This window comes from Rattus rattus, chromosome 1 (genome assembly GCF_011064425.1).
Source record: "Rattus rattus isolate New Zealand chromosome 1, Rrattus_CSIRO_v1, whole genome shotgun sequence".
NCBI lineage: Eukaryota > Metazoa > Chordata > Mammalia > Rodentia > Muridae > Rattus > Rattus rattus.
Genome location: NC_046154.1, coordinates 214,191,526 through 214,207,319, shown reverse-complemented (window position 1 = coordinate 214,207,319; position 15,794 = coordinate 214,191,526). Strand labels below are relative to the sequence as shown.

Genomic DNA, 15,794 nt, shown 5'->3' with positions numbered 1-15,794 from the left:
GCAGTAAGCAAGGAAGTATTTTAAATACATGGGCATGATTGCAGTCTATAGTAGAAACTTTAAAGAAATAGATTTAACAGTTGGAAATAAAACAAGGAGGGGTAAATGAAACAAAACATGAATAGATTTGGAGGAAGGAAAGGGAAGAGGAAAAGATGTAATTACAGTGTAAAGGAGAAATGATTTTAAAGCATATAAGTGAGATAGTACAGGAAGAAACTAATGAAAGAGGATTCTAAATGTCACTAGTTATTGAATGGACAATGACAGAGGTACTTGTCATTGAGCATGAAGAAGGATGACTAGATCAAACTAGAACAAACTAGAAAATCTGGCTGCAGAACCGTGAGAAGCTCACTCCAGTGGAGTTGGAAAAATGGCTAGTTAGGAGAGGACACATGAAAACCAAGGGTCTCTCAGATGTAGTGCTTCCCAAGGGCACTCACGCTCATGAGGAAAGCAGCAGAGGGGACTGCTGGTAGGATGACAAATAGAATTTATGCATCTGCTAAATTGTCAATACAGTGAGAAAAGAGAAAATGGTAAGAACTAATGGATGAGGAAAGCAGATGGTGAAATTGGACAAAACATTGGAAGATAGAAAATTAATTAAGAGATAAATAACAAAAGAGAATCCATGAAGATAAAAACCCAAGTACTTAAAGGGAAAGAGGCTAGGAAGCAAGTGTATTGAGTCCATGAACTCCAGACATGATCTATGAGTAAAGGTTCCTAAGACTAAAAGTAGGGGCAAGGTGTGAAGCCAGAATTGCCCATCACTCAACATGACTAACCAATCCCTATAAAGCAAAGTGGTACTTCCTGAAATGCCATCAGGAGGCAGACAGTTTGGAGACCTGGCATGGGCAGGCTTTGGTTTCAGGGATGAGCTTACCCAAGGGGGTTACTCATAAGCTGTGTAGAACAGGATGAGAAAGACCACTGCCAAGGAAGCAACAATGACAGCAAACAACCCAGACATTACACAGATGAAATCATGGTGACACCAACAGCAAGCACAAGACTTTCACAAGCTTGAGTCAGAAAAAATTCGAACATGAATGGAGGCAGGAGAGGAGGGCACACAATCTCACCACTATTGGCATTTGATAGCAACTGGGACAGGAAGAATTAGATTTCTTTAATAATGTGACTGCAAGACTGTCGTCTCTCCCAAGCATAGTTGGATAATACAAACTGGACTCAACGGATGGTAAGAGATCTCACAGTTGGATGAGCATGGCTGATACGGAAGGACTCAGGGGTGAGTATAATCAGAATAAATTATAGGAAGTTCCCAAATAACTAACAAAAATACTATGCTTAAAAAGGATTGAATTTTGAGAAGCTGTTTACCATGGTTGTCTATTGTTCTGTGATCATATGCAAATATCGGCAGGTGTTAGTCTTGCCTACTTGCATGGCTTTTGCCTTGAGTTAATCAATCTTAAGAAGTGAAACAGACATCTATCTGTGTATAATAAACAATGTGTGAGAGAGTAGCTTCAGTGTGAAATACAAGGACAAAAATGGGAAGATAAAGAAAGAAATGAGGCATGACATAAAAATTCCTTTACATCCTCCGTGTCTCATCAGAGGCAAAGGAAATGATGATAGCTATAGAAAAGGCACCATGCTTAAGATGATCACAGAACTAAAACCTTGTGTTAATTATAAATAAGATGCTAAAAATTAAGGGACAATGATGGGATAAAATTTGAATACATTTCAGAAAACTGACCAAAGTTTTCAGGCTATTACTAAATATATACATCAGTTTCTATATGCTTTCATAACTATGTATTGAGCAGGTATTTTGTGTCCTGCATTGTGTAAAAACATATTCCTGTCCTTAAAAAAATCATCATGAGACAAGTATTAAAATTTCAAATATGAGACTGGAGACATGGCTCACCACTGGCTGCTCTTTTGAAGTTCCTGAGCGCAATTCCCAGCATCCAGGTGGTGTCTCACAAACATCTATGATAGAATCTGATGTTCTTTTCTGACATGCAGGCACACATGCCAACAGAACACTCATATGCATAAAATACCCAAATAAACAAATCTTAGAAAATGTCAGATATGAAGGTAACGGAGAGATGGGACTGGCTATGATGCTCTCCTCAGCTTCAGGTACTAGAATGTTCTCCACCCACAACTTAGAGAATAGAGACATTTTGGCAGAAGACAGAGAAAAAGCAAGGTAAGGACAGATCAGGGTGAAGTCTCTGAGACAGTGACGACATTTCCAATCAGAAGCACAGTGCTCATGGCACTGCAATGGGAACACTGGGCGTTAGTGGATTAAGAGGCTATGGAGTTAGTCAGTAGCAGGTGGCATGTTCTTAGAAGGACACAGTCCTAAACTGTACCTTGGACTAAGAGTTTGGTGAAAGCAAATGGATTTTCCCCTTCTCTATAAATGAACAAACTAATAATTTTTGACTTTGCAAATTGGATTATCATACAATTATTCAACTCTTATGCTAGAATAAAAGGTGGCTGCAGACAATATAAAAGCAAATTTCTATGGCTATCTTCTAATAAAACTTTATGTACACAAACAGCTTAGTTGGCCCAATTTGGCCCTGCACACTATCAATATGTAGAAACACTTTGATTATAATGGCAAGTCATTGGAGGTTTTCATGCAATGCCAGTTTCCAGTTTTTGTGATGCTGTGTATCTGAGGAAATGATAACCTACATCTCTATATATCACTTTGGAGATTAATTAGAAAAATAAATTCAGAATGCTAAGTTATATTCATCCATGCAGGTGACATTTATTGTATGGCAAAATAAAATAGAAACTGAACCAGAAATTTGCTACAGCTCTTTTATTAGTGGTGAGAGCTGTGGTGGGTCTTTTCTTTTATGTCCAACAGAACTTTTAGAGGGTTCTTTCTTTATTAGTTGCTTGTGATGGTTAATTTCGTTACCAACTTGACAAGATTAAGAATCATCTAGGGTACATACTTTTGAGCACAGTAAGAGGCGCTCTCTAAGAGATATTTAATGGACGTTTGGAATAGGCTAGGAATCCAATGGGAGGAAATGAGAAAGACAGGAGCAACAATATTCACGGTCCCAGGCTTCTTGACTTTGTGTGTACTGCAGCCAGCTACCTCACACGCACACCATCATGTCCCTGACACAATGACTGCATCTTCTCAATGAATCTGTCCTTTGCTAAGTTGCTTTTTTTGCCAGGTATTTGGTCACGGGAATGGGGAAAGGAACTAAGGAGAGTGCTATTCTGAGCGCTTCACAAATAGTAACCATCTGTCTGTTGGGTCTAGCCAGGCATACGGCAAACAGCCAGCGGTATTGTCAGGCTGATAAGGGTCATGAAAAGAGAAGTGTAAGAGGTGGACAGAGTATTTAGAATGATGGATCCGTGTGACACAAGCCCGTTGCCCTGAGAATAAGGAAAACCGAGTCAGGTAATAAGTAGTGTAAGGAGGGTGGCATATTACCTGCTAGAAGTGTGTGACTATGCCATTTTTCCCGTCAGGACATAGTTTTTTAAATGAATGTGGATAAAAGCTTATTTTTGACACAGTTATCTGGCTAAACTGTCATTTTGATTATGGATATGGCTGGGTGATCGGTTCTACCATGATGTGATCATCAAGGACTCCTGGCATCAGTCAAGTGAATGGTGGGAAATGTATTTACCCATCCCAGTTCTCATTTGCAAGTTGCCTCCCCTCACGGAACTGTACTCTGTGAGCATCCCATGCAATGAGCCACTGTGCTCATAGATCAGACCCTTTAAATGCTCTCGCTCATTTCTCCAACTGATACTTAAATTAAACAAAATAAAGAAAAATCTTTATTTTTCTAATTAATTTATTCTAAAAAAAACCCTTCATGAATCTTGGCTTGCTTATGAGCTACTGACTGAAGTCTTTATTTAAAAATTTAAATATGCTTGACTAGTAAAGGTTTCAGTGAGTTTGGTAGGGCCAAGGCTTGTTTTAGATTAATTTGGATCCTCATTCCAATACCATATTTCGGAGAATATACGTGTACTCAATTAATTGTATTTTATTTAGAAAAATTATCTTAACAAAAAGTAGTTTTAAGGCATGCATATATGTATTTAGAAAGTTTAACTATATAAAGCAGAAAAATTGATTTTTTTTGTGGCGTAAGGATTTTGTGAATTAAACATACCTCATTCTACAGTTTGGATCACAAAAGAAGAAAGGCACAACAGGTTCCCAGTACGTGTGTAGACATGGAGACATGGGTTTGATCTCCAGCAATGTCATGCAATGGATGAGTGAGTGAGTGAATGAATGAATGAATGAAGAGTGTGACAACGGGTTAAGACAGAGTGATTTGAATATGTAAGCACTTGTCTCAAACTCTAGGAGAAAAATGCTCTAAGAAGAGAAGTTTTAAGAGAGAATACAAGGCTCAAAGTTCAGCTGTTCGACAAGAACTTGCCTATCGCGTCTCAGGTTTTAGGCTCCGTCTCTAATAAGGAACATAAGTAGATCCAAATAATGTCCACACATCGCTCTTTTACAGAGATGCTTTTGCAATTTCATGCAATTTTATTTCACTGTCTCTTGTGCATATGATTTTAAATGTTACTCTAATTACAGTGGATACAAAAGCATATTTTCTGCTTCTCTCAAGTAGAATTAGAAGGCAACAACTTCATCTATTGTGTACGATGTTTAAAAAGCTATTTGCAATCTCTCTTTCTAAAAAATTTTACTCTTAGGAGTTCTCCCTCAGTTTAGCTGACAAAGATACTTCTGGGGGTGGCTTCCAAGATTATTATCTGTTTGACTGACACGCTAACACCATCCTCACGTGATAATGATTCACCTCTCCGAAGACCCTGCTTTGCATTTCTCATTTTTATCCACATAACACTGATTTATCCTCAGTTCCTGTCATTCGCCAACAGTCTAACTTAGTTTCTATCCCTCAAGAGTCACATGCTTCACTCATATATGATGGATCCAAGCTAGTTTAAAATATTTTTTTCTAACACACGTTAGCACATCTCCCTCATTAATGTAATTGATGATATAATACGTGTTTATTTAACAGTATTTCATCGAGAAAACTCATCACGACATTTGTATGAAAACAAGTATATTGTGGCATACATAGCATAAATTAATAATAAGTGTAAATGTGTAAGCAGACTTGGGTCAGCACAATACTATTAAGCCATTAACATAGTTGTAAACACAGAAAATGCTCAGTAAGAAATGGAACCAGCAGAGAGAGGGTCCAATATTTGCTGAGTCCACCGCCATTCTGCCATTTGCAACAGAAAGCTCTGTTAACAATAACTCCATCACTAGTGGGGCCGCTTGTCTTGACCTTACAAACCTCTCTGAAATGACCCTTCGAATCAAAACTGTTATTTTCTAAAGCAGCCATTTTTCCAATCACTGATTCTCAGAGCGGGCATAATAAACTGCTCACGCCTCAAAACGTCTTTCTCATTTTAACAGAACATAACCAGAAAAAGCCTCAGACGATCATGAAACACGTTGGGTTTCCAGCGTCACATTATCCTGTGGTGCTCTGCAATCAATTACTGCTATACCACCATCATTAATAATTTTCTTAATGAAAATGATTCTGTTGATCTCCGTTGTATTTTAATTATCAGAGTTAAGCATAATTACACTGCAGCTCTGAGCTGGCATGTGGACTCCTTTAGGGCGCAATTTTGTTTTAACACACTGATAATGTAATTTTACATTGTGTCAGTTTGTTTGGTTATTATCCAGTTGTACAATTCCACTGTATTCCAGATAACAGATAATAACCTTAGTACCTCCTATATCCTGAAGTCATTTAAAAAGCAATATTGGAATTCTAAGACTAGCTAACTTAATCGTCTTATGATTTTATAATTCCCACTGCTAAATATTTGGTTCAGGCACTCACTCTCTTTCAAGAATACAGTAAAATGAGATGACATTCATACATTTTTTATTAATTTACTGAGTATTTAAATACATGTTTAAAGATGAACACTGTTTTCTTTTTAAATTAGTTTATTTTTTTTTTCGTGTCAAGCCAGGAGAGGAAAAGAGGAAGAGAGAGAGAGAGAGAGAGAGAGAGAGAGAGAGAGAGAGAGAGAGGAAGAGTGGAAGAGTGGAAGAGCAGAAGAGAGAGTGAGAGTCTCCTGTAGCTTTATTCACCACTTATATTAAATTAATTTATTATTTGTATGATATTAGACCCTCTGGGTAAAGTTAAGCACTGGCTGGAAGACTACTTTGAAAATTGGCTATCAAAATGGACAAAGCTATTGTATCAATGTTCTAACAAACTTCAGCAGATCCTCTGTTTTAAGGTGGATCACGGTGCTGATAATGAAAAATATTTGTTTTTAAATATTGATCAGTTTGATTGGAGTGCAGAAAGTTTCTTTCCCGATTTAGACCATGTTAGCACTTCTGTCATTATCTCATTAGTGCCTAGTATAGAGAAGAAAATCAGTAAAGCCTTAGTTTATTAATTGCATGACGAAATGTGTATACAACTTGGAACTTTAAAGATGGTCACGGAGTAACACGGATTACCACAGATCGTGTGGTCACTGCTGTTTCTGTTCTTGAGCATTTCCTCTTCAAAGACAAGCCAAAGAAGGAAAATAACATCACTGAGAACATGTATGCAATTTTTCAAAGGAGAAAAATAACCTATAATCTTGGCCTAGTCAATGGCGGCTTTGAAAGCCATTCCGATTTTATTTTCTAAAAATAGTCATGAAATTAGTCCTGGGACTGAATACCAGGTTCATATTGCAGGAGTTACTTTTATTGCTGAGTTTCGTGTCTCTGAGCCTCAGTTTTTTGTTTTTTTGTTTTTTTGTTTTTTTTTTGTCTCTAGAATTTAATGATTCTGCTTATCTTATGCATATGTTGGAATAATAAACAGGATTGGAAACAATGAGAATAGAGCATAGAGTAGAAATAGTTTAATGTCTGATGACAGCTATTATTATTATTAACATTATCAGCACATTAATAATCATACTAATTTTTATATAAGATTATCATTGAAAATGAAATAATGAGTGAATCAGATGGTTCATCAGGTAAGGGTACTTGCCAACAAACCCAAATACCCAAGTTCAGTTGTTAGGACCAAAGATCAAAAAATGAGAAAATCAAGTCCTACATGTTGACCTCTGACCTCCACACGTGTGTCATAGCATATTCTGTACCACTCACACAAATACTATATGTAAACAGGTACTCAAATAAATAAGCAAATGTTAAAAACAGGAAGACATTATGCCCTATCAATAACCAAGTCAGTGGTTTCTTAAGGCTATAGGTCTCCGAGTTTATGATACATTTTAAAAGCTAGATAAGTAGACTCAATGCTACGTAGCGATAGTTGTAAAGTTTTCCCCTCTTACATAACAGATGGACATGTATTCTCACACATCATCCTTAAGGCCTGGTGCCATTGTCTGTTAACTCATATGTTTTTGCCCCTAAGGGTAAATTTGGTTGAATAGATGATAATCAGGACTATTATGGCTGTCTTAACACACAGGGGCTGTGTCTAGGTGTTTCCCCATAAAAATTCCACCAAGAAGCTACTGGAACACTGTATCCACAGAAGCCTATGCAAACAAGTGTCTAGAGAGGGTAAGTGATTGGCCTTAACTTTATGTAGAGTCTTTACAATGATAAGACGCTCTTACATACAAAGGAGTCTGTAGTAAGGGGAAAGGAGGGTTACTTGATAGCTTTTCAGTCTTTTGATTGACATTCTGACTTAGTACAGAGACCTAGTGAGTGAGTTATTTAGAAATAGCTGCGTGAAAAAATAACTTTGAAACTGAGATGATTGAAAAAACCCCATGCAGAAGAAGCTAAAAGTGTAGCTCTGAATACTCAGAGTAGTTATCTCGTTTTTTTGTCATGCCTGAAAAGGTAGCCATGCCTCCTAATCTGCGGAAAGGAGAGAATAGATGGGCAGCCACCAGGGGTGGGCTTTAGCAGTGCTGGCCTGAGCACACTCCTCCAGCAGTGTTCTCTTTAACTCCAGTGTGGGGCTGTTGAGTAGGTTGCCTCTGGAGATAAGGAAATTAGAATTATCTGGGGTCTGTTGAGAATAATGGCAACAAACAGATGACCAACAAATCTGGCCTTTCACTGTCTGGATGACCTAATTACTTTCTGGAAGGACATGGACCAGTTGAGGCAGGAAAAACACATCAGATTAGGAATGTTAATGTCAAAAACTATCTTATCTTCTCGTTTGGCTAAGCAGAATGATGCCAGCATGTCAAATAGCTATAAGTGACAAAATGTGACGTTTAAATACTTATTTTACGGATGCTCAGAAAATAAAAAGCTTCATAGTTATATTTAGTCTTGGCGTCAGCTGCAGTTAACAGTATTTTAAGTAAGCCTGAGTCATCAATAGTAATAGGACAAAGCCTATTTTTATCCTTTAACAAACACCACAAAAATTTTCCCAGTTAAACCACTTCTATAAAATGCTGTACATACAAAATTTATATTGTATATGATGATATGCTCTGAGATAGTCAGTCTGTGGTAATGGTATTGACATAGAATTCACAGGGAGCGTGTGTAAGTGTTGGCCAGAAAACAAATAAGGAACACAGACTTGTCAGCAGGAACTTATGATTTTCCTCAGTGAAAACTCAAAAGACTTGGCACTGATGACCCACATGTCCAGGTACCTACATACTGCCACAGGCAAGCCTGTGCTATGCAGTATCTCCAAGGTTGTACTTAAGTTACTATGTTTTGTGACTCCCCTGACTCGTGTCCAGTGAATTCTCTTAGGCTTCCAGCATAGCATAGAGATGCTAGTGAGCGTCATAGTGAGTCACTGCTTCTATACTGTTCCAGTCATGTTTTCTCGGATGTTACTGTACTGTGAAGAAGTCTGGAGCTAGCCACTTCCTAGCTCCTTAAACAAGGAAGGGAGGTCAGAAGACAGACACAGAATGTAAATAGCATCTGGGCAACTGAATAAAGCTGTTCCTAAACACCAGGATATCCATGTCATCTTAGCTATACAAGCAGATTGCACCATTTATTCTAGACAAAAACACACTGTATACATACCATGCACACATATATTGTGTGAACACATACACACTACACACACACTGTGCACTCATAGATGCAGCATGAGAGAAACCATGACAGAGAGAGACAGACAGACAGACAGACACAGAGACAGGTACAAAGACAGAGGAACAGAGACATATACAGAGACAGAGGAAGAGAGACAGACAGACACAGAAACAGAGACAGATACAAAGATGCAGAGATAGAGACTGACAGAGACAGAGATAAAAACAGACACAGGGACAGAGACAGACACACATAGGGATAGACAGACACAAAGGCAGAAGATACTGACAGAAACAAGAGACAGAGAAACAGATAGACAAAGGGACAGAGACAGAGACAGAGACACCGAGGTCAGAACTGTAAGACCATAAGACTTATTTTCTTATTATCCAATGACTCAAATGATGTAAGAACTCAGTATCCTCTGCCCCCTCCAGAGTCAGTCTGAGTACTCAAAATTAGCTTCAATTCTTCTGAAGCTTCGGGAGAGATCTGGGCAGCCTGAAGTTGTTCCCCAAATTTTGTTACTCAGGAAAGCACTGTTTTCCAAAGACACTCATTGAAGAAGAACTACAGTACATTTTCGCATGACTGCAGTAATCGACCAAGCATTACTATCAACACATGTGGTGAGTTTTCCAGACAAATTATAACATACAGTGAGTATTTGGTCATTGACTCTTCTTTAATTTTAGGATACTGAGGCATATTTGGGGAGAAATATTATACTTTTTTCTTTATGAATTTAGGGCATCATGATCTGACTGTTTCGAGGGAACTTTTAATGAAATGATTGGATAGAGAAAGGTGGAGTCAAATTGTACAAAGATCACTGGGTTTGGAGTTGTAAGGACCTGGATAAATATTTGCCTCCATCGTTAGATTGCATGACTGCAGAAAATTATAGGTGTCTCTCAACTTTATGTATGTAGAGAAAACATGAAATGTCTTAAGGCTTCATGTAGAGAGGGTAGCATTTAGTGTGTAGAACTAAACGATATGCTAAGTGAACATTTATCGGCTTCATGACCACAATACATAACTTACCTAACTAGTTCTCTTATTTATATTTTGTAAGAGAGAGACGCATATCTGGTGCCTCACAGGAGATGAGAGGAAATGGTACTCTACAGGGGTCATTGCAGATCAAGTATAATACTTATAATTCCTATAAATTCAACAATGGCAAATAGCTTTCAGCAGCCAGAAAGAAAAAAAAGTATCAGCAATTCATGTCATTCATTATTTGGCAACATTTTATGTGATAACTCTATTACAATGATTCATCATTTATTCAATCCATCAATCAGTATTTTTCCCTTCCTTCCTTCCTTCCTTCCTTCCTTCCTTCCTTCCTTCCTTCCTTCCTTTCATTTTGTATGTGCAGAGAGCTTGCCTGGTCAATGGCAGAGAATGAATAAAACATATTCCTTACTCCCAGTAAGTAGATAGTAGATAGGATAGGAAAGAGAAATAGCTAACTTCTTACATCTGCTTTTCTTGAACATAACAATTCATCATAAGAAGGACAATGATAATCAATGGGAGAAGTGTCTATAATTTGGTACAAGATTGCTAAAGAGGACTTAAGGAGTGCCCCAAAGTCAATATACAAAGTTAGTACATGGTTAGATTTGGTATATGTTTTATGAGTTAATTGACTGATAATTAATTCTGAAGATGTTAGCATTTTGTCTCTAAGCTCTGCCCCACAGTTACCTGGCAACAGCCAGGTATGCCTGACTTATTATAAAAGGGGCTGCTTGCCCTCTTCTCTCTCTTACTCTTCCCTTCTTGCTCCCACTCTCTCCTCATTTCCTTCCCTATCTCTTTCCATTCTCTTCCTCCCTTTCCACATGCTCATGGCCAGCCTCTACTCCTCTCCTCTCTCTCCTCCTCCTCTCCTCTCCTCTCCTCTCCTCTCCTCTCCCTCTCTCCTCTCTCTCTCCCCTCTCTCTCTCTCTCTCTCCCCTCCCCCCCTCCCTCCCCCTCTGCCTTTCCCTGTCTCTATTACCCTTTTAACTCCCCTCCCCTTGCCCTGAATAAACTCTATTCTATATCTATACCTGTGGCTGGTCCCTCAGGGGGAAGGGATACCTCAGCATGGGCCCGCAGAGGCACCCCCTTCTCCCACATCTGACTACAACCCATCAAAACATATTCTTCCTCTCTTTATCTTTTTATAAATACATCAAAAGAGTACCCAGAATTTGATTATTGACAAAAGGCTTGAAGAATAGACAACCATAATACAAAGACAAAATTGTGTCCAGCTCTCCAGTTAAAGCACTCAACTGAAGCAACTATGGAATTATAAATTTTAATTAAGAATTATCTTTCCTAAAATCATTCCAGATATAAATGCAGTAGGCTTGGATCATCTCAGGGAAAGGATATTTTCACTGTCCTTTTCTACTGTATCTCTACAATGAAGATCACTTATGATTGGCCAATGGAAATCTAACTCTCACAATGAATCCACCAAGAATCCCTTCATATTTGGTTTCTGTATGTAGGACTTGTAAGTTGACTCACTATACTCTATTCTGACAAATTCTAGTGACATAGCCAAGGGAATTTTCACTTCTCTTTTAGTCAAAAGATACGGTCAGAATATCACAGATATTTCAAGTTAGAAAACTGGTGGCTCTGTGACCAGCAATTATGGAAGGAAACGGAATATAATCAGACCCTGGTGTGCAAGTTATGTTGTTAGCTTGCAAATTCCCTCTTTCCGGTGTTTCAACTTTCAAAGGAGCAGGGTAGTTTGGAGGCAATCCTCTTATAAATGTACAAATTGTAATGATTATAGGAATAAGTTGTAATTGTTTCTAGCAAGTTTTTAAGAGTCTTTGATGTTATGATTAGTGTTTCATATGTTAATATATTGATAGAGATGCTTATTCGCTTGCTCCCTTGTATGCTTTCATGGTTTCTAGGTTCAATGAGCAAACAAATCTTTGATCTCAGTAGGTCTATTTGGTTAAAAAAAGAAAGCCGAGAAAGAAATGAAACATGAGAAGCAAAAGGTTCTGCAATATTCGCGAAGAAGTGAGGCTGGGGAGTTCACTGTGCAAATGCTGAGCTAGCCTGTAACTTAAAGGTAGAGAGAAAACACACAAGGCTACTGCCCCCATACCCCTTCCTGCAAACCTTAACCAAAGAACACATTCCTGTCTCAATGAGAATGGTCTCCTGTTGTGCCATCACAAACTGCAGATCCTCTTGTAGCTACAAGACCTTGGCTAGGCTGATGTCACACTGAGCAATTCAAAGGCAGTTCTCTGAGAGCCATGGGGCTGCCTCTTGCCTTCCGCCCTGCCCTTCGGAAAATCATCATGGGGCAGAATTTGGGCTTTGCAAAGTTTTCCTTTTCAGCTCCCTTCTCATCCTGCAGGATTTCGGGAATCCGACTGCAAGCGTGCGTCTGCAGCAGGCGCCTGGACACAAAGTGCTAGATTTCAAAAGGTATATGCTTTTTGGTTGACAGTGACTAAGAAGGGAATCAGAGACTTCACAATAGGCAGCTGCCCATAAAACTAAGAGTGAAAGCAAGGCACACCAGTCAAGCCATTCACGCAGGGGGCTTGGCAAATGGTGCCCAGCACTAAGGACTTAATGCTGTGACTCTTTGTGTTTGTGTTGTACAGAAGTAAAAGTCAGAACGCTTCAAGGAAAAACAGAGTGGTGAGGCTCGCAAAGGAAAAGAGAAGCAAGAGGCTTACGCTATCCGTGGTCCCCTCTCATTCCTCTGGAGCAGTTCGAATTTCTCAGGCTTCAGAGCCACTGAGGAGACAGGGACGGGACCTGGGCTTACCTTTGCTGTACACCATGCAGTTGTTTTTGCTGTCCTCCACTCCTTGCCCAGTCACATCCAGAAGCCACTTGGGACCAGCAGTCAGCACCATGGGGACCTGAGCCTTCGTCTTCTGTAGAATGACAACAACAGATGCCGTTTGCTCTTGTTGATTAAAAACTTGAATAATCACCGAACTAATAATTTCATTAAAAAACAAAAAACGAAAACAAAAAGCAACCAAGTCTCCCAAAAGGTAATCCAAGGCCTTCTTCCCTGGCCTCCTGGTAGCTTTTTCAGATGACAGAAGCTGGAAGGCTTTCGCTCATCTTGAGTGGTGGAATTATTATCTAGAATTTTCCCCCCTCAATGATACTGGGTCGGATCTCCAAGATCAGGCAGACCCCTGTGGCTCTGAGTTATAAAGAGAATGCGATGACTCTCATGGCGGAGGGCAGAGTGTTTGGAAGTGAACTTTAGACACATTGTACTTCACTATCAACAGGATCTCACGATTTCCTGAAACAGACAGGGAAGAATTTAAAGACTCAGGATCCATTTCAAAGCTCCATCCTGAGCAACGTTTCTGTTAGAGTCAGTGCTTATTTGGAATGAGCAATGAGAAGCACCCACCTGCCTTTGCGGAAGTGTGGATTGGTGGTCTGACTCTAACCGCAATACTAATGATTCTACGGACTCACCGCCCTGTCTCCAGGAAACAGTAAAAGGGCAACCCTGAATAAATCAGGTACAGAGAGACAGAGCTACCGTTTGCTCGTGCAGGCACGGAGGCCACTGCCACCATCCTAACAGAATATACCAGAGATAGGTAAACCTAATTCTCAACAGATTCAACACTTTCGGGAACCTGGCACCCAAATTCCTTACCTTTAAAACCCGTTGGATAAATTTACATGACAAGAGAATCTCTGGGGAGGAAATCAGGAAGTCTCCGTGAGAAGGCGCTTCCCCCGTGAGTCACAGTGAACTGGCTTTCAGACTTATCATTCAACAGCCCCGTGTTCTGTGTATCAAATATCAGGAAACCACAACACTGAGGACAATACAAGGGTCTCAAGGTAATTTCTGAACTGAATTTTCACCTAGATATGATTCTGCCAAAGAAATCTTGGTGCATCCTGGGACTTCCTCACATGTTCTGCGCTATCACGAATTTCCCAAATTGACACTCACAAGTATTCGCTGGGGGATTTTCATGTACCCTGGCAACTTCAGACCTCACAGGAATCTGGAAAATCCATTTCACCCATCTCACAACAGCAAGGACTGTGTATAACATACCAATCCGTTTTCACAGCAAAGAGATGTTAAAAACTGTATATAAGAGAGGTGCTGACTGCTTTGTTAAAATCACCATCATATTAGGCAAGGTAATGACTACCATACAACGTATGCTAATTAATTAAATATTCACCCACAAAAATAAATTTAAGAACAAGTCTGAAATGATAGATACGTATTGTGTACTATGTATATTTGGTGTGTGTGTGTGTGTGTGTGTGTGTGTGTGTGTGTGTGTGTGTGTGTGTGTGTGTTATGTAATGGCTTGGATAGCTGAGAATGTTCATGACCTGTACACCAACACATAGGCCTGACCTCTTCTTAAAACCCATACCATGCTGCAGCTGGCCTCTTTATAGCATCAATAACTCTCTTAATATTCCCTAAAGGACAATCTGCCTCAGAAATCTCTGAATACTAAACCTGAGACCTTTCTATTATGTAAAGTCTTCAGGAAATCTTAGTGTAAGATAAATAAGTCAGCTATCCTATATCTAATCTTACACACACACACACACACACACACACACACACACACACACACACACACACACACACACACACACACACAGAGAGAGAGAGAGAGAGAGAGAGAGAGAGAGAGAGAGAGAGAGAGAGAGGAGAAAGGAGAGGGGGAGGGAGGAAGGGGTGGGAGAGACTGAGGAGAGGGAGGGAGATTCAGTCTTGCTCTTAGTACTAGAAATGAGTCTTTTTTATATATTAAAGATTCAGGTGAAGATGTTAATTGCTTAATAAACTGTGAAGAAAGATCATGGCGTGAGCCTCTACACCTGAAAATTATTTGGGAGCTATCCAATGGCAAGGGGAGGTGTCTGTCTTGTAGAGTCTCAGGGGATCTCAGAGAGGCAACACACAAGGAGAATGTACAGTTACTGGGATCACGTGGACAAATGCTAAACAATATGTAAGGAAACAGAGTGTACCCGCTACACTAAGTTCTGCAATTCTGTGTGTACATCCTTAGACATTCTTTACAACCTCCTCCTCCCCTCCCCCACTTTTTTTTTTTTTGAGACAGTGTTGCTCTGTGTACCCCTGGCTGCTCAGAAATCAGAAATTCACTGTGTCCAACTGGCCTTGAACTCAGAGATCTGCCCACCTCTGCCTCCAGAGTGCTGGGATTAAAGGTGTGCACCCCTACTACCTGGCTTTTAAAACTTTTTTTCCATCAACAAATTACTAAAAGAAAGGACTAGCTTTCAACATCACCATTGTCATGGAAGACCTTCCTTCCTCAAATTAGCAAAGACTTAGAGGAATTCCCTTGGGAGTAAGGGCTGGAAAGAGAGCTGCAGGGATCATTACACATCAGGCAAAACCTTTGTGACTAATTCCCTAAGTCAGTGGCTCGCAACCTGTGACCTTTCAATACAGTTCCACATGCCGTGGTGACTGCTAACCAGAAAAGTATTTTCACTGCTACTCCATAACTGTAATTTTGCTACTGTTACAAACCATAATGTATTTAAGTATCTGTTATGTAGGATATCTGATATCACCCCCTCCCCGTGTAAGCAGACATAGCCAATAGAGATGGTTTCATAGATGGAA

At 39.5% G+C, this 15,794-nt stretch overlaps 1 protein-coding gene across 1 annotated transcript in view; it reads right to left on the bottom strand.

Annotated features, from left to right (window-relative positions):
* Window positions 1–12,472: 12,472 nt before the first annotated feature.
* LOC116910927 (zinc finger protein ZFPM2-like) overlaps window positions 12,473–15,794 on the bottom strand; it is a 284,539-nt gene continuing 281,217 nt past the window's right edge. Inside the window, exon 5 of the mRNA XM_032914678.1 lies at window positions 12,473–13,053. Coding sequence (XP_032770569.1) covers window positions 12,895–13,053 — 159 coding nt within the window. The 3' untranslated portion in view covers window positions 12,473–12,894. The remainder of the gene's footprint in view (window positions 13,054–15,794) is intronic.